Raw genomic sequence first — 20154 nt, 5'->3', positions numbered from 1 at the left:
CAATGGGGCCATGTTCAGAATGGGGAAACAACAGCATATATATTCCATCAAGGTAACATCCAACCTGATGGCATGAACATACTGTAGATTTCTCCTTCCAATAAAAAAATCCCCCCTTCCTCCCTTTTCCTCTATTCCCCACTCTAGCCTCTTCACCACTTCTCACCTGCCTAGCACCTCCCCCTGTGTCCCTTCCTCCTTCTCTTTCTCCCATGGTCCACTCTCCTCTCCTTCCTCTCCAGCCCTTTATCTTTCCTACCCATCTGGCTTACCGATCACATTCTAGCTCGTCCTCCCCTCCCCCCACCTTTTTATTTTGGTGCCTTCTCCCTTCTATTCCGGTCCATGTCAACTGTTTGTTTATCCCCACAGATAAACAACCCTGTGTTCCCACAGATCCCCATTCTCCTCAGACCTGCTGAGTTCCTCCAGCATTGTGTGTGTGTTTTTAATGAGAGCGGTCAGAGGAGAATGGCCAGACTGGGTCAAGCTGACAGGAAGGTGACAGTAACTCAAATAAGCACGCATGACAACAGTGCTGTGCAGATGAGCGTCCCTGAATGCACAATATATCGAAGTTGAAGTGGGTCGGCTACAGCAGCAGAAGATCACGCTCCTGTACCTAATGAAGTGGCCAGTACGTCTTGGACCTCCAGAAAGTGTCCACAGCAGGGGTGATTGATAAGTTCATGGCCTAAGGTAGAAGGAGATGAGTTATACAGCTCTTGTTACATGCACGTGCAATTCAACTCTTTGAGTGATTATGCAGAAAGTTTGAAGTTAATAACTTTTGTGGTATTTTTGTTTCAGGTAATTGAAAATTACAAGTCAGCACTGTCTGAGAAAATGGACAACATTGGCCTTCGTGCAGTCATCCGCTACCTCGGTCTCAAGGGCTTATCACCCAAGGAGGTGCATGAGGGCATGGTGGCAACACTAGGGAGGGTGAAAAATAAATGTGTGTGTGTGTGTGTGTGTGTGTGTGTGTGTGTGTGTGTGTGAGAGACAAAAAAGTGAGCAAAAGTAGATAGATAGTGATCAAGGGTTCATGGACTTCTTAGGAATCTGATGACAGAGACACAATTATCGGATAGCACATTATTTCTTCAGCTGAAACTATCAAGCTGTTGCTAACTATGAAGCAGTTTGTCAACTTCCACTTCATTATGGTAGCAGTTCCTTTCAATTACCAACATTTACCTCCTTCACTTTGCCAACTAACTTTGAACACATCTGCAGTTGTAAAGGACAACTTAGCGCCTACCACTTTCAAAAAGGTACTGAAAGAGAAAATAATCAGCAGGAAGAGAGAAGTGGGTGGTTTTGTTGTTTTCAAGTTTCTGACACCAACTCACAGGGCCAAATGAACCTCTGTGATTTAATGATTCCATGATTCTAATAGCTGGCAATCAAATGAGTTATCGTTGTAATGAGAAAAATCTTATTTATAAAGAAGGAACACACATCTTTGGGTAATTTACATCCAGAGTATATCTGTCAAAGTGTCAATTTCAACTGGTTTTAAAAGGAAAATTGACCGCTGATTTCTGCTCAGCAGAGTTAAACAAACAGAAATGTTCAAACGTGAGGGTGCTAAAGTGTCGAGTAGGATGGTGTCCTGCTTTTCCTGGAATACAGGAAGGCAGAGATCACTGCTTTTTGTGGCTTTTGAGGCAGGTGTGACACTTTAAAAACTCCTTACCTGAACTTCATGGTATGGTGGTGCACAGAAATTTATTGTGAATCTCAGAATTAGAATCAGAATCAGATTTATTACCATGGGCACATATCATGATTTCTTAAAAAGTTTGCAGTAGCAATGTAGTACAAGTCATTAAAATTTCTATAAGTTATAAAAAATGTGCAAATGGTGAATAACAAGATAGAGTTCATGTGTGCACGGACTATCAGATATCTGATGGAAGAGGGGAAGGAGCTGTTCTGAAACCTGTATACCCTGTTATGTTGGCACCAGAATGTGTAGGACACTTGTGGGCAGTCTCCAGCACATCTTTCGGAGTGTTGATCGTTAACACAAATGACACCTTTCATGGTATGTTTTAATGTATGTGTGATAAATAAATCTCAATTTGGATCCTTCCTGATAGCAATAACACACAGAGGATATGTCCCGGATTGTGGAGATATTTAATGATGGATACCGCCTTCCTGAGGCACCGCCTCCTGAAGATGTCCTCGATGGCAGGCAAGGTTGTGCTCGTGATGAATCTGGCTGCATCTACAACTCCCTGCAGCTTCTTGTGATCCTGTGCATTGAACGGTTCACACCAGGTTGTGAGGCAATCAGAATCTCTCCGCCGTACATTTGTAAAAATTTGCGAGTATTCTTAATGACATACCAAATCTCCTCAAACTCCTAATCACAGAGTGTTTTCTTCATGATACCACCAATGTGCTGGGCCCAGGATAGATCCTCGGAGATGTTGATGCTAAAGAACTTGAAACTGGTGCCCCTTTCCCCTGCTGACCCCCCCACCCCCCACTGGGGATTGGTGTGTTAGCCCCATTCCCAGAGAAACACTGGTGTTGAGTGTGCTATCATATTGTGTAGTGCAACTCTCTGCCTGAAATTGTAAAACAATTTAACATTGTCACCCAGAATAGTAATTCAGCAGAGATAAAGGTGATGTATTCTGTACCAAGCAGTTAAGTGTATAAAGAAGAAATATTTAAGTGTACGAATTAACAGCAAGGAACGGGAATTGGGTAGTTACCCTCAGAAATAGAGTCATAAAGTACTCTGGTGAAAATACTGGTCTGAATGGCCTGCAGCATTAAATTAACCAATGTGAAAAGCATTAATGTGAAGATGGAGATTCTAAAATTCATTCTTAATGTTCGTTTTACAGGGCTCTGCATTGTTTTCAATGCAATGACCCGACCCTACAAAGATGGCTGCTGATTGACAAGACCTTACAAAGATGGCTATAATTAATATGACTTTACAAAGATGGCCCTTCCATTCAATTGTTATTCGCTACCTTACAAAGATGGCGATGACCGATCTCTCCGCGCTCGGGTGACCACGTGATCGAAACGCAGCCGTATGTTGGGCGACTGCGACAGGCAGGTGGCGTAAAGTAGATGTGTTTTGCGACGAGTCTGTCTGCGTTGTCACGTCGCTGGAGCTGGAGGTAAAGGCGTTCGTTTGGGAGGGTCGGGGATAGCAGCGGAGTGAAGGTCCGAGAGGCCGTTGGCCGCCGCTCCAATGCGCCTAATGGCCGTCCGGGAGGAACTGACAGTGGAGTTGTTACTGCAGACCTAAAAGTCACCACTTCACCACCGCTCGCCCCCCACCCCCCGGCATCCCGCGATCCCTCCCCGGATCTTCCCCCACGATTATCTCCTGGGATATCAGGCCTACCCAGGGATCCCTCCTGAAATCTACCCACCCCCCCCCCCCCGGATCACTCCAAGGATCTCACCCCTCCCCCCGGATCTCTCCTAGGATCTCACCCGCTCCCCCTCGGGATCTCTCCTAGGATCTCACCCACCACCCGAGGGATCCCTCCTGAGATCTTCCCCGAATCCTGCACAAACACCCCCACCCTCTCTCTCCTCCCAAGCTATGTTCCTGAAAACCCTCCAGGTCCTTCAAAGCCACGATTTTCAAAAGCCACTACCAACCTGGCAGCTTGTGGTTCATTGTGAGAGGAGAGCTCTGCAGATAAGTCTCCAGTGTATGCCTTGTTTGATGATATGGCCGCACCTTTACCTTCCTTTGTTGCTTTTATCATTGACATCAAGCTCTATGTCAACCTGACATCATCATGGTTATTCCGCAGGAGCTTTTAATCTCATCCTATTGATACGACCTTGATCTCCGCTTGTCTCTGCACAAGTTCAAATCAGTCACATGGCACAGAAACAAGCCCAACTGGTCCAGGCCAACCAAGATTCCCATCCAAGTTTGGCCCAGTTGTCAATGTGTGGCCCATAACCTCCTAAACTTTTCCTATCCATGTACCTGTTCAACGGGCCTTTCAAATGTACGTCCTGATCTTGCCTGAAGCATTTCCTCTGGAAGGTCATAGTATGTACAACACTTTATCAGTAAAGAAAAGCAGCTGCCCCTCAAGTTCTTATTAAATCTGTCCCTCCCATGATATGGAGACATCAATCCCAGGAATGGAAAAGTCTACGGAAAGTGATGGATACAGCCCAGTTCATGACAGACAAAGCCCTCCCCACACTGCTGCAGGAAAGCACTACCCATCATCATGGACCCCCACCATCCAGGCCGTGCACTCTTCTCACTGCTGCCATCAGGAAGGAGGTCCCACGTCACCAGGTTCAGGAACAATTATTCCCCTTCAACCACCAGAGGGGATAACTTTTCTCAGTCTGACACTAAACTGATTCCACAATCCATGGGCTCACTTTCAAGGACTTTACAACTTATGTTCTCAGTGTTAGTTATTTAAATTCACACAATTTGAATTCACCTTGGTTGTTTATGTCGTTTTCTTAAATTCTATTGTATTTCTTTATTTTCCAATAAATGCCTGCAAGAAAATGAATCGCAGGGCAGTGTATGGTGGCTGTATAGTACATACTTTGATAATAAGCTTACTTTGATTTTGACTTTTAACCTTAAATCTGTGTCCTCCAGTTCCTGATTCCCTATCATGGTAGAATCACGTTAAAGCCCTGTTTTAAGTTCTTGATTTTGCTCTGCAATGTATTTGCTCTGCAACTGAATATACATTTTGTTTCACAGAGAAGTTCTGACAATGGCAGGCCAGTTTTTTAAGAAACTGATGCTATTTGGCAGCAAACATCGAGTCAAGTTGTTAGCTGTTTCCTGTGGAGGACTATTTGCCACCAATGTTTTCTGTCATGTATTTCCCCAGCGGACGTATGGAAAGTTGTATCAAGCTTGGTCAAAGGGAGTACCTGCTGAACTTCCAGACAGGTTGCAAGATACTTTCCAAGAGGTGCTGAAGGATGCGGGAGTGGAGTCTGCACAGAATTATACAGCCTTTGCGGCCTTCAGCTTTCAACCTGTGAGTGCAGGTGTGCCCTGGTTGCCTAGCGGCGCCCTGATTGGCATCCCTGTCAACTTCAACAGCACAGGGGAAGATGGGCAAGGAATAACCAATCGAATTGTCATGATTAATGGCAGGGACATCAAGTGGGACAGTGAGGTGGGAAAATCTCTGAGAGAGTCCCTCACCTTTTCATCCAATGCCCAGAAGTTTGCTATCGCAAGAGAGGTTATGTATTTGCAGAGCAACGGCCCTGTCCTTCAATCGGTGGTCGCGCCAGCCTGTTTAGCAGGCACCTACTTGACTGCCCTGGCAGCGAAGCAAGCCCTTGGCCTTTACTCCGGCCCCTTTTTATTACGGGCTCTTTTTAACCTGGCTGCGGCAGCAACTGGATTTGTGGGCTATTTTCTTTTATCTGATGCAGTCAATCACTGGCTTGACTACAGATCAGACCACCAGACAGCTACCATATCCAAGAGTTACGCCAAGGGAGGCATTGAGTTTTACGATAAAATTCTTGCACGGAATCGAACTTTCCGTTCCCTACTAGGCAAGATGGGAATGGAAATGTATGCCACAAACGGAAACCTCTTCCCAAAGCACTGGTTCCGACTAAAACATGCTCCCTACACCGCCAGGAAAGAGATGCTGGAAAACACCCTGAAAGATTGCTGATATAAAATTGATCCGATGGTATTTATTGGCAAACCTCCACGTGCCACTTGCAACTTCCTTCCGTTTCACTTGACTCTCATCCCAATTTTGTGTTTTGCTGAGCCTCTGCTTCCTCAAAGTTTCTGTGTGAGAACCATCTGCACCCACTACCTCCTCATTACAGGCACATGGTTATGAATGAAGCCTGAACAAAAATGGAATGTGTCTCTGGCATTTATAATATGTCAAAAATCAAACTTGCTTCCGAAATCTGAGTCGTGCAGGGCTGAGTTATTGATCGTTGACAAAAGTGTTAACATTCATATTGAGTTTTTGAAACTTAAATGTAAAATACACAGAAAAATAGAAGTTGTTTGACTATGGAGAAAAATTTCTGCTTCATTTTACTTTTTATTGTTCACAAATGGGCGTTGTACTCTATAGCCTATTAGACATTGGTATTGGTTTATTATTGTCACATGCACCAAGATACAGTGCAAAGCTTGTCTTGCATACTGTTCATACAGATCAGAGTGCACTGAGGTAGAACAAGGTAAAACAATAACAAAGCAGAGAATGTACAGTGCAGGTCAACGAGAAGGTGCAGGATCACAACGAGGCAGACTGTGGAGCCAACTCCGTTTAAGAGTCTATTAGAAGTTGTCCTTCAGCCCAGTGGGTCATACTGTCAAGCCTTCATGTCTTCTGTACGATAGGTCAGGGGAGAAGACAGAATGTCTATGGTAGGTTTTGTCTTTGATTATGCTGGGTGCTTTACTGAGGTAGTGAGCCGTCTAGACAAAGTCCATAGAGGGGAGGCTGGTTCCTGTAATGTGCCGAGCTGGATGCAGATTCTTGTGGTCACGTGCAGACCAGTTGCCATACCAACCCATTATACATCCAGATAGAATGCTTTCTGTGGCACATCAATAAAAGTTGGTAAAGGTCAATGAGCACATGCCAGATTTTGTTGGCCTCCTGAGGGAGTAGAGGCGCTGGTGAGCTTTCTTGACCGTGACATCAATGTAGCTGGACCAGCACAGGTGACGTTCACTCCTAGAACCATGAAGATCTCCACCCTCTCGACCTCGGAATTGTCGGTGTAGACAGAAGTATATGTACCACCCACCTTCCTGAAGTCAGTGACCAGCTCTTTTGTCTTGTTGGCATTGACGGGAAGGTTGCTGTCATGACACCATGTCACTAAGCTCTCTCTGCACTTCCTGTAGTCTGACTCAATGTTATTTGAGATTCAGCCCACTGTGGTGGTGGTATCTGCAACCCTGTAGATGGAGTTGGAGCAGAATCTGTTCACACAGTCATGTTAAGCTCATCGGGGGGGGGGGGGGGGGGGGGGTTGTGGATGTGCTGTTGTCAGTGATGGTACCAGACTCTGTTTTGTGACCCGGTATAGTATGTTAGCCCTGCCACAGCTCACAGCTGATGACTCTCTTTTGGACTGCTACTGTCTCTGAGCTTTACCCAGCATTGATACCAGTCCAGTTTTATTTGGTTGATTATGTTGATTACTGAGAACGTTCAGGGAGTGGAATAGGGGACTGAGTACCTAACCTTTTGCAAAACCAGTCCAATTCAGTGTTTAAAATAATCATGACAGTGATGTTGCTACCTATCCTTAATGACTGTGGTCTAAACAGGAAGTCTAGAATCTGGTTTCAGAGAGAGGCATTAACTCCCAGGGTCCAGAGTTCGGTGATGAGTTTGTTTAGAAGAATTGTATTGAAGGTAGAATTATAGTCAACAAGCAATAGGCTGACATAGGATCCACGGGTGAGTGTAGGGTCAGGGAGATACTGTCGACTGTAAACCTGGTTCAGTGCTGGGGAATTTGCCGTGGGTTGAAGTTGTCTGGAAAGTTGGAGGTGATGGATACCATGACCAGCCTGTGGAAGCATTTCATGTTGGTAGATGTCAGAGCCACTGAGCAGTATTTGTTACGGCTCATTATCATCCCAGTGTTCAAGAAAGAAAAAGGTAGTGTTCTTAAAGCAGGAGGGAAAAACAGACTTAAACAAGGAAAAGTTAAAAATGTCTGCAAATACCCCCACCAGCTGATCTACACAAGGTCTAAAGACACAGCCAGGGAGATGATCCAGACCTGATGCTTTCCTTCGGCTTATCCTCTGGTAAACTGATCTTACGTCCACAAAGTTAACTGTAGATTCAAGTACACTGGAAACTCTCAGGATGGGTGGTGACGTACCCATTCCTTTCTGTTCAAAACATGTATAGAATGTGATAAGCTCATCAGGGTGGGATGTGCTGTTGTCAGTGATGGTACCAGATTCTGTTTTGTGAGTATATAAGCCCTTCGACAGCTGGCAGCTGGACTGTGACTCTCTTTTGGACTGCTACAGTCACTGGGCATCTCTAATGTTATCAAGCTTTAGCGAGCTTTGATACCAGTCCAGTTTTACTTGTTTGCTTACGTTGATTTCTGAGAACACTTCGGAGAAAGAAATTGAGTACTTCATAAAGAGAACTAAATTTAAAGGTCAGTCATTTATTATGATTCACTATTCAACCTGTCGAGAAATAACAATAACCCTGATTTCTGGTTAGTACTGGATAAAAAAAAACAATGGAAAATCTCTCATTCCCTCCACTGGTGATTTAACTACTGCAGACAATTTCCCTCAGAAGTTTCAATTTCTCACTCCCAATTCCAAAAATCATCACATTAAAGCTCTGGCAGCCTAAACGATCTCTTAAAAAGAGGAATACTGAAGTTTGTTTCTCTGGTTCACTTCTCATTATTCCTGCTTTGATATGACAATCCAGTGTATTCGGCATGGCACTCGGAATAAAGTTTGCACTATAGTGTCGCGGTTGGCATAATGCTATCAGCACCAGAGATCACCAGTCAGTGTGCAATCCCTGCTGCGGTCTGTAAGGAGTTTGTACAATCTCTCGTGACCGCATGGGTTTCCTTGGAGCTCTATGGTTTCCTCCACCATTTCAAAAGGCATACGATGAGAGTTAGTGAGTTGTGGGCATGCTATGTTGGTGCCAGAAAATTGCAGGCTGCCCCCAGCACAATCTTCACTAATTCGAATTGATGCAAAAACGACAGTCTGTCAATGTACATTAGACAAATAAAGCCAATCCTTTTGTTCTTTTTTTTAGATTAATTGCACAAACAAGAATTTGCAGATCTTAAATTTTACCAGCAGATTTATACAGAGACACTCTCAATGAGCAGCCAGCTGGAGTCGTAGTGGCATCAGGGCTGGACTTCGGAGCGAAGGCTCCCGAGTTCAAATCCAGCAAGCCCCCTTGCAGGCTTTCCATCCATGCTGGGTTGAGCGTTGAGCTAGCAGCTCGGCCTCGTAAAAATAATGCCATCACGATGGCATCGCAATGACTCCACTCAGAGTTAAGGGCTTTCTTCTTCTTCACTCTCAATGAGCATCTATGTCTCTACGCCAACTTTCCTTGTGTGTGGTTCTGGCTCCCCAAGATGATCCAAGAACAAAGGATCTGAAATTCCAGATGAAGAGCTATGTCTGTATTTGCACCCGGTAAAGTTTTCTAGAGCTCCAATGGCCATAAATTTACTGTATATAGCTCATTTGAATAAAATTTGAGGATAAAGTAGGCATTTTGTAAAAAATTGAAGAATATGAGAAATGGAAGCTGATAACACATACAAAAATGTCAGTCAGTAAGATGGTGGCTAATCTTTTACCTCAGTGCTAGTTTCCCAATCTTCCACCATATTTCATAATCCCCTTAGGATCTAACAAGACCAAGGAATAGATTCTGGATTTAGAACATCAGCACAGCACAGCACAGTACAGACCCTTCGGCCCAAGATGTGCTGACCTATATAAACCACTGTGAATAATCTAACTCTTCCTCCTATGCAACCCATAACTCTCCATTTTCTTTACATCTGTGTGCCTATCTAATATTAAATGTCATTATTGTACCAGCCTGTACCACTACCCCAGCTGTGCAGTCCCATGGACTAACCACTCTCTGTGTTTAAAAAAAACTATCTTCCCTAAAATCTTCTGCACTCACCTTCAACAGATGTCATCTGATATTGGTCATTGCCGCCTGGGAAAAAGGTATAGGCTGTCCACTCCATCTTCGTGTAGAGTCATATGCCTCTCACCATGTTAAGCACCTCTGTCAAGTCACCTCTCATCTTTCTTCACTCCAAAGATAGACACCATAGCTTACTCAACCTCTCCTCATAAGACATGTTTTCTAATCCTGGCAGCATCCTAGTAAATCTCCTTTGCAAGCTCTTTACAGCTTCCAAATTCTTTCTATAATGAGACATCCAGAACTGAATACAATACTCCCAAGGGTGGTCGGACCAGAGTTTTATAACATAACCTTGCAGCTGTCCTGAATATTGAAGGACAATACACCATATGCCTTCTTAAACACCCTATCTTCTTGCATGGCAACTTTGAGGGTTTTGAAGACTTGGACCCCAAGATCCCTTTGTTCCTCCACACTGCTAAGAATTCTGCCATAACTCTGTACTCAGCTTTCAAATTTGATTTACCAAAGTGTATCATTTCATACTTCCAGATTGATCCACGGAAAAATGAATGTCAAGGCTGTAAACTGCACATACAGTCGGCCCTCCTTATCCACGGATTCAGTATGCGCGGAATCGGGAAAACCCGGAAGTTCTCTCTCCAGCACTCGTTGCTTGAGCATGTACAGACTATTTTTTCTTGTCATTATTCCCTAAACAATATATGTTATACAATACAGTATAACAACTATATACATAGCATTTACATTGTAATAGGTATTATAAGTAATCTAGAAATGACTTAAAAGTACAGGCAGTCCCCGGGTTATGAATGAGTTCTGTTTCTGAGTCCATCTTTAAGTCGGATTTGAAGTCGGAACAGGTACATCCAGTATTATTCAGCGTCAGTGAGTCAAACCTTTATCTTAGTATATAGTACATATTTTACCTTTCTATGCATATAAAAAATTTAAGAAACATGCGTATTTCAATAACTTAACCACTACGTTGCTTAGTAATAATTGTAGATTTCATCGGGGCAGTGCCTTTCATATGCTCCATTAAAATTGTTCTGATTGTTGACCAATTGTAGCCTAACGATTTTCTAATGACCGATGGCGTTTCACCTCTTTCCGATCATGTTATTACTTCCACCTTATTTTCAATCGTGATCGTGATTATTTTCGTGAACAGAAACACTGCGGATTCAGAGCTGCACCGCCAGGTCCTAATGTCCAGCGCACGGAGACACATTAAATAAAGTCCGGGGTTCCGCTGGGTCCTGAAGACCACCGCACTGATACACGTTAAACAAGGGACTTGAGCATCTGCGGGGAGGGGGTCCCAGAACCAATCCCCTGCGGATAAGGAGGGCTGACTGTACTTTGATAATAAATGTACTTTGAAGCTTTGATTTCTGTCACCAATTCTCTGCCCAGCATCCTATCTATATGGTGTTATAACCTACACCGACAATATCCTCAATACTTCCAATCTTTGTGTTGTCTTTAAACTTATAAACCCACTGCCTTCCACTCCCTCATTCAAATCATTTATGAAATATCATAATAAGGATCCCAGACGAGTTCCCTGCAGAACTCCACTTGCACTAAGCTGGCAGAATACACTCCATCTACTCCCACTCTCTGTGTGGCCAAACCAATTCTACATCCATGGATCCCATCTCTCCTGACTTTCTGAATGAGCTTATCATGGGGAACTTTGCAAACATTTAACTAGAATCCAATGCTTATAACTCCTGACAATTAGTCTGCCCACCATTGATGTAAGGTGCACAGCTCTTCCCAGGATTATCACCTTCAGGAAGGGGAAATTTGGAAATCACATACAAGTCAGCGGTGGAAAGGGTGTACAGCTTCAAGTTCTTAGGCATCAATATCTCAGAGGATTTGTGCTGGGCCCAGCATATTGATGCAGTCACAACGAAGGCTCCCCAACAGCTTAACTTCATTAGCAGTTTGAGGAGATTTGGTACTTCACCGAAGACTTACAAATTACTACACTGTAAGTTCAAGTTTTTTGTCATCTGACTGTACATGTAAGCAATCAAATGAACATTTCTCCAAACCATGGTGCACCTGCAAATATACCACACACAGCACATAAACCAAAATATTATACCATAAATAAGTTAATAAAATATAATTCAAAATGCACGTAGTGTGCAACACAGGTAAACAGTTTAGTAAACAGTTTGCTGTTTTAGTGATGAGACCTCGATGGTATTCATTAGTCTCACAACCTGAGGAAAGAAGCTGTTACCCAGTCTGGCAGTCCTAGTCCTGATATCGCTGTACATCCTTCCTGACGGTAGGGGGTCAAAGAGATTGTGGGATGAGTGGTAGGGATTCTCGACAATGCTCTGGACCTTTTGCAATGCTCCAAGTAAGTTTCACAAATAGGGAGGAGGGAAGTGATCCTCTTGGTGGTTTTTTACTGCCCTCTGTAGGGTCCTGCAGTCTGATGCCTTGCAGCTTCCACACCACAAAATGATTCAACTAGACAGGACTCTTGATGGTGCTCCAGTAGAAAACTGTTAGAGTGGGGACTGGGAACCTTCACGTTTCAATCTCCACATTAAATGTGGACTTTCCTGTTCTTTCTAGACTAATGAAGAGCTGTTGTGGGTCCAGGTTAGATCATTCATTGATATGCACACCAAAGAACTTCACTCTCCACAGCAGAGCCATTGATGGCAAATTCATGGCAGTTACAATTTAATGTGGATAAATGTGAGGTTATCCACTTTGGTGGCAAGAACAGGAAAACAGATTATTATCTGAATGGTGGCCGTTTAGGAAAAGGGAAGGTGCTACGAGACCTGGGTGTCATTGTACACCAGTCATTGAAAGTGGGCATGCAGGTACAGCAGGCAGTGAAAAAGGCGAATGGTATGTTGGCACTCATAGCAAGAGGATTCGAATACAGTTCTACTGCAATTGTACAAGGCCTTAGTGAGACCACACCTGGAGTATTTTGTGCAGTTTTGGTCCCCTAATCTGAGTCAAAGACATTCTTGCCATAGAGGGAGTACAAAGAAGGTTCACCAGATTGATTCCTGGGATGGCAGGACTTTCATATGAAGAAAGACTGGATTGACTAGGCTTATACTCACTGAAATTTAGATTGAGGGGGGATCTTATTGAAACGTATAAAATTCTAAAGGGATTGGACAGGCTAGATGCAGAAAAATTGTTCCCAATGTTGGGGAAGTCCAGAACGAGGGGTCACAGTTTAAGGATGAAAGGGAAGCCTTTTAGGACGAAGATGCGGAAAAATTTCACACAGAGAGTGGTGAATCTGGAATTCTCTGCCACAGGAAACAGTTGAGGCCAGTTCATTAGCTATATCTAGGAGGGAGTTAGATATGGCCCTTGTGGCTAAAGGGATCAGGGGGTATGGAGTGAAAGCAGGTACAGGGTTCTGAGTTGGATGATCAGCCATGATCATACTGAATGGCGGTGCAGGCTCAAAGGGCCGAATGGTCTATTCCTGCACCTATTTTCTATGTTTCTATGATATGCAATGGAGAGTGGTGGATCTGTACCTTCCCGAAGCCCACAATGATATCTTGTCTTATCCACGTTGAGACTCAGGTTGTTGTTCTCACACCATTTCACAAGCCTCTCCACCTCCTCTCTGTATGCTGACTCCTTGTTGCTGATGAGGCTAACCACTGTGTTAGCGTCAGTGAACTTGATGAGCTAAATCTGGCCGTATGGTCGTGAGTCAGCGATGGGCTGTGCACACTGCTCTGGGGAGCAGCAGTGCTCAGCGTGATGGAGTGTGAGATGCTGCTGTTAGCTCAGGCTGACCGGGGTCTTCCTGTTGAGAAGTCCAAGGTTCAGTTACAGAGAGGGGTGTTGAGTCCCAATGAGGACAGATGTAGGGTGGAGTGCATCACTGTCTGGAATGGGGGTTCCGGTGCACAGGGCCACAAAAGGCTGCAGAGGCTTGTCGGCTCTGACAGCTTCATCACAGGGATGACCCAACCCACCTCTGAGGCTATTTTCAGAAGACAGCATCCATCGTTGAAGACCCTTACTGGGAGCTGCCCTCCCTCTTTGTGTTAATAATGTTCAGCGAGAAGGTACAGGAGGAGTCCAAAGTCCGCAATCAATGTTTTAGAGCAACTTCTTCCTCTCCACTATCAGGTTATCTTCTTATTCGTCTTTTTCACTCTTTATTTCTGTAATTTATAGTTTTTTTATGTGTTGCACTGTACAGCTGGCGGCAAAACAACATATTTCACAACATATGGTATGTTAGTGATAAAAACATGATTCTGACAATCAGGTGCTAGAAGTGTCTCTATCATACAGAGCGTAATTCAATGTTGTTTACTATCTATTCAATCAGTTCAGAGGTGTTTAAAGCAGTGATATTCACTCAGGGCCAGTTCATCAGGTATAAGAGTGGAACCCAGTGTGACCTTCTGCTGCTGTAGTCCATCCACTTCAAGGTTTGACATGTTACACATTCAGGGATGCTCTTCTGCACACCACTGTTGTAAAACATGATTAAATGAGTTACTGTCACTTTCCTGTCAGCTTAAACAAGCCTGGCCATTCTCCTCTGACCTCTCTCATTAACAAGGCGTTTTCGCCCACAGAACTGCTGGATGTTTTTTCTGTTTTTCACACCATTCTCTGGAAACTCTAGGCCAGGGGTTCCCAACCTGGAGTTCATAAACCCCTCAGTTAATGGTAGAGGTCCATGGCATGAAAAATGTTTGGGAATCCATGGCCTAGAGACTGTTGTGGGAGAAAATCCCAGGAGATCAGCAGTTTCTGAGATGCTACCCCATCTGGCACTAACAATCATTTCTCAGACACTTAGCTCACATTTCTTCCCCATTTTGATGTTCAGTCTGAACAAAGACCGATCCCCTTGACCATGTTTGCATGTTTTTATGCATTGAGCTGTAGCCATGTGATTGATTAGATGTTTGCATTAGGGAGGTGTACAGGAGTACCTAATAAAGTGGCCACACATATGTAGGGATGGAATGAAAATGAATTTCTCCAAATTTAGCAGAGAAATTACTTTAAAAGAAATAACTGAACAATGTGAATGGCCAATGTATTCACTTCGTTGTGGTGATGAGACAACTAAAGAAATCTGATTTCACCATAGTTGTACACCCAGCATCCAACCTGCGTGTGAGCAGCTGGAAGCAATATCCCAAGCCAGCTGCATGTGTTCTTCCTTCGAGGAGAGCATTCTATTTTTCTATGAAATGTGAAACCTCTGGCTGTTTTGCTCATTTAGCCCTCAATTGTGTGGTGATGTGACATTGTTGGTAACTCTGTCAATTTCTTTCTGAGCCCTCTGGAAAGCAGTTTGTGTACATACCAAGGCTGTTGCATTATGAAGACACAAGAGACTGCAGATGCTAGAATCTGGACCAAGACACAAAGCACTGGAGGTCGGCATCTATGGTCAACCCGCGGCATTTGCCACCCATTCCTCTCCATACATGCTGCTCGTCCAGCCGAGTTACTCCAGCCCCTTGTGTGTTGCTGCTGCAATACGCATTGCATATAATATGGGTCTCTCTACTTCATATTCAGGTGTTGGTCTAAGAGCTATGGGAGTATGAGAAGTGCTAGAATTGCCTTTGTATGTGACAATGTATAATATCTATTGGATATATTTAAAGCAGCGGTTGATGGGTTCTTGATTAGTAAGGGCATCAAAGGTTACGGGGAGTAGGCAGGAGAAGGAGGTTGAGAGGGATAATAAGTCAGCCATGTTGGAATGGTGGAGCAGATTCAATGGGCCAAAAAGCCTAATTCTGCTCCTAGGTCTTATGGTGTTGTTAAAGACACATCAATAATAATTCTAGAGCATCTGAGATTATAATTACTTCTCTCTCCCACCCCCTTACCTCTTTTTACAATTCTAGTACTCTCTCTCACACCTTCTCTTCTCACATGCCTATCACCACCCTCTGATTCTCCTCAAGTGTTGGCGCGTGGCCTAGTGGATAAGGCATCGGTCTAGTGATCTGAAGGTCACTGGTTCGAGCCTCAGCTGAGGCAGCGTGTTGTGCCCTTGAGCTCTGTGACAACACTGGTGCCAAGCTGCTTGGGTCCTAGTGCCCTTCCCTTGGACAACATCGGTGGCGTGGAGAAGGGAAGGCTTGCAGCTTGGGCAGCTGCCGGTCTCCCATACAACCCTGCCCAGGCCTGCGCCTTGGAAACCTAGTATGATTCTCCAAGGTCCACTGCCCTCTCCTACCAGATTTATTCTTCTTCGGCCTTTATCTCTTCCACCTATTACCTCTCAGCTTCTTACTTCTGCACCCCCCTCTTCCAACCCACCTTCCCCCTCACCTCTTCTCACCTAGCACCTGCCAGTTTGTACTCCACCCCTTCTCCTGACCCACTCTCTTATTCTGTCTTTTGGCCTCCTCCCTTCCAGTCCTGATGACCGGTCTCAGCCTGAAACGTCAAATGTTTGTTCCCCTCCAAAGATGCTGCCCAACCTGCTGAGTTCCTCCAGCGTTTGTGTGTGTTGCTGAAGATTTCCAGCATCTGCAGAATAATCTCTTGTGTTCAAAAAGTAATGTATGCTCTTGGTGGGGCGGAAAGCCGGTGCTGGCAGTTGGAATATCTATTGCTAATTTCCCCTGCTATCGATATCAATGACATTAAACCACAGCAGCCAGCCCAGCCCAATCAATAGTTTTTAGACAAAAACTTTACTAACTTCTGTATGCAGGGCAGCCTGCACACACTCTCATAAACAACACAGGATGTACAGGTACATGCAATTTGGGAACTGAAACAAACTCAGGTGCTTTAATGAAGTTTATTTCTAGACTATAACATGAATAGCAAGCATTGTATTAGCTGGTTACACAAAATACTGCATGTTGAAATACAGTTATATTTTTGATATCAGTCCCTTTTTACGGCAGTACATATTGACAGACCTGACCAGAATGGTGACATGCTCAGCGTCATCGCCATAGGGTTCCCAGTAAATTGATTCCTTTTTGGTTAACATAGCAAAGGGTTCTCGCGAAGGACAAGTATTGAACCACCACCCGCCACCATACTTATTGGCACAGTTTTGTGAATCCAAATCCGAATCCTTATCCCTTGTACTAAAAGGCAAATTATCAACCATGTTACCTGGTACAGACAGAGCATCCCCAGCATTACCTTTATATGCACCAAGATACAGAGGGTAATTATACTTCTCTGGACCTACCCGGAAAATGTCATACTCTGCAAATCTCTGAATCTTTTTTCCATTTCTGTTCTTTTCCAGAACAACTCTGGCTTTATACCACATTTGATTGGTTAAGAAATATATGTACTCATTGCCAAGATAATGGTCAGCCAAAATGTTCCCAAACCCATACTGGTATGTGGTCCAGGTTTCATTCCACGTTAGTGGGCTTGATCTGGACTTCCGCTCTAATACAGTCCATCCACCACAGTCGTACTCCATCTCACAGTTCACCACTAATAAGGGTGTTTTGTCCACAGGATCAGGCTGGATTACATAGAGACCACTCATTGTATAACCATGGCGAAAGAGTTCATTGCAGTCCTTTGCTTTTCTTGCTGGAATATAAAGAATTAAATTTTATTTCATATAATTTGAACAATATTTTTGCATTATAGTCATGCATAATTTTAGCAAATATAATTACAAATCTTTGAGAATCTTGCAAATTTTGAATAACCAATACAATCTAAGATGAAATGTAATAATTAAATACCTGTTTCTTCCTCAGTCTGACTTGTTCTTCCATTATAAGGCAGTTTAATCTGGCAGAACTGTTTGTTGCTCATTACATTTTACAATACTAGAAAATTTATTTGGTCACTTAAAATGAAAATATTACTTTCCTAAAGAACCTTCCACAATGAGTACATTAAAGTTGAATTGCATTAGCTGCCATTTCCTTGTAAGCCCAGAATCTTTTTAGGGTTCAGATTTTCTACCTCAGATCAGCTGGGTTTGAACACTGTTACTTTGTTAAATAGTTTCCTCTAAGTTAGGATAGTGGGATCGTATGCAAGATTAACAGATTTGTTAATCTCTTATTTGTATGCTGTTTTCTGAGAGATGTGTTTGGATAAAGTTGAAATCCAGTTAAAATCTCCTGGTGCTATTTCAAATGTCATCTCTGAACAGGGTACTTTATTTGACTGGCTGGCTTTGCAAAGTGTATCTTCCACTTCCAAAACAGGTGATGACACTGAACTGCATCAATGGCTGAAGCACTTTGGACCATCCTGAGGATGATGTAAGTATTATCATTGAAGACTATGTCTCTGTTAAGTTTGTGAACAACTATGGTAAATAGTTATATTCTTCATAGACTGTCAGATGTTAGTATCCCTAAGTTTCTGTGTAAAGGGTAGCTTTCTCTCTGAGTCCTGCTGAAGAGTCTTGATCCAAAACATCGACTGTACTCTTTTCCATAGATGCTGCCTGGCCTGCTGAGTTCCTCCAGCATTTTGTGTGTGTTGCTTGAGTTTTCAGCATCTGCAGATTTTCTCTTCTTTGGGCTTTCTCTCTCACTCCCTTTGTTTCTTGCTTTTGTTTTAAATGTGATGCCATGGAGAATATGCATGTTCACAAAGCAAGAAGGACACTTACTCAATGTTTTAGGAACAGCTTCTTCCCCACCGCCATCAGATTTCTGAATGGACAATGAACCCATGGAACACTGTTTGTTTTCCTTTTTGGGTTCTCATTTTGCACTTCTTATTTAATTTTATATCTATATTTCATATTGTAATTTATAGTTCTGAATGTATTGCAATGTACTGATGCTGCATAATAAATTTCATGATATATGCCAGTGATATTAAACCTGATTCTGATTCAGGACCCTGACAAAACTAATTCCCTATTGCCAGTTGTGCTATAAGACCAGTAATACTTTATACCAGCAAACAAGAAAGTGCAATTTTTAAAATAAATTATGGAGTGAATGCAAGTCATTGAAGCAGCTTACCTTTTCTCATCAGCAGATCCCTCGCATTTATGATTCTATCTACATTATCTCGAGACAGCAAGTTAGCATTCTTCACGTTCTCTTGAACGATATTATATAGCTGGCCATCTGCGTCCACGAAGATTTGGGGAGACAGTATCAGAACTGTGAGAGCCAACAATTGCATTTGGATGTTCATGACTGGCTTCCTGTAAAAGGATAAGTCACATTAGTTAAGCTTATAATTTAAATTTTAAATCTGCTCTCAATTTCTCCAAACTTACCGGGAGTCCTGCTGGAAGGAGATAAAGCAGCACATAAATTCAGCAGTTTACTCTTTGCTTTTATACAAAAGACTTGAATGTAAATTGTCACAAGCTGTTAAACATTAACTGTGTTTATATTTCAAATGTCCTCAATGGATTGTAAATGCCTTAACAGCTGGAGCATATGGTAGGGGCCATTAATTGTTATCTTGCATATCATGCATGTTTCAGGTAAACTATTCATCTTGAACAAAACTGCCCATGTTTACAGAAGTAATAAAACAACCATAAATGTATTAATTTTATCTATTCTGTTGAATCGCATTCTCTCCTCATGCACAGTTGCGAAACCTCAGAATGAATAATTATATTTCATATGGATGATTTTGTTTACTTTCTCTATAGCTACCATTAGCCAATCTAAGTTTTGTTTTAATGTCATTTTTATTTCCCAAGTATTTTATAATGAACATTCAGTGGCCAATTTATTAGATACTCCTGTACCTAATGTATGTTCATGGTCTTCTGCTATGGTAGCTCGTCCATGTCAAAGTTTGGTGTGTTGGGCATTCAGAGATGCTCGTCTGCACACCACTGTTGCAACATGTGGTTATTTGTGTTACTGTCAGCTTGGCCCAGTCTGGCCACTCACCTCTGACCTTTCTCATTAAGAAGACACAGAACCACCATCACTGGATGTTCTATTTTTGTTTTTCACACGATTCTCTGTAAACTCTAGAGACTTGTGCATGACAATCACAGAGGATCAGTAGTTCCTGAGATACTCATGCCATTCACTATGATACCAACAATCATATTCACTTGAATCACATTTCTTCCCCATTCTGGTGTTTGGTCTGAACAACAACTGAACCTCTTGACCGTGTCTGCATGCTCTTATGTATTGAGTTGCTGCTGCTTGATTGTCCGATTTGATATTTGCATCAACAAGCAGGTATACAGGTGTACCTAATAAAATAGACACTGATTGTATATTCATTCAAGGAATGTAGGCTTTGCAGGCTGGCCCAGCATTTAATTGTCCATCCCAGTTGCTCTTGAGAAGGTGGAGGTGAGAATCAGAATCAGGTATAATATCATCAAGCATATGTCCTGAAATTTGTTGTTTTGTAGCTGCCGTACATCCCATTGAGAGAGGTGGGAACAGGTAAGGCTGACCGCCAGGGCTCTGGTCAAGCTGTACAGACCAATCCCCTGTAC

The 20154-nt window shown here is 43.1% G+C and overlaps 2 protein-coding genes across 2 annotated transcripts; one reads left to right on the top strand and one right to left on the bottom strand.

Moving 5' to 3' along the window:
* The first annotated feature begins 3088 nt into the window (after positions 1-3088).
* tmem177 (transmembrane protein 177) lies at positions 3089-6987 on the top strand. The gene is made up of 2 exons (XM_059970336.1): positions 3089-3155; positions 4742-6987. Exons 1-2 carry the CDS (start codon positions 3106-3108, stop codon positions 5682-5684), a joined length of 993 nt encoding a protein of 330 aa, XP_059826319.1. The 5' UTR covers positions 3089-3105; the 3' UTR covers positions 5685-6987.
* A 7457-nt stretch (positions 6988-14444) lies between these two features.
* On the bottom strand, positions 14445-19118 carry LOC132393747 (fibrinogen-like protein 1-like protein). Its single transcript, XM_059969145.1, has 3 exons — positions 18952-19118; positions 18689-18876; positions 14445-17282 (listed from the first exon to the last, which is right to left on the bottom strand). The coding sequence occupies exons 1-3, from the start codon at positions 18984-18986 to the stop codon at positions 16594-16596; spliced, it is 912 nt and encodes a 303-aa protein (XP_059825128.1). The 5' UTR covers positions 18987-19118; the 3' UTR covers positions 14445-16593.
* Positions 19119-20154: the final 1036 nt, after the last annotated feature.

This window comes from Hypanus sabinus, chromosome 5 (genome assembly GCF_030144855.1).
Source record: "Hypanus sabinus isolate sHypSab1 chromosome 5, sHypSab1.hap1, whole genome shotgun sequence".
Lineage (NCBI taxonomy): Eukaryota > Metazoa > Chordata > Chondrichthyes > Myliobatiformes > Dasyatidae > Hypanus > Hypanus sabinus.
This window is presented reverse-complemented; position numbering and strand designations above follow the sequence as displayed.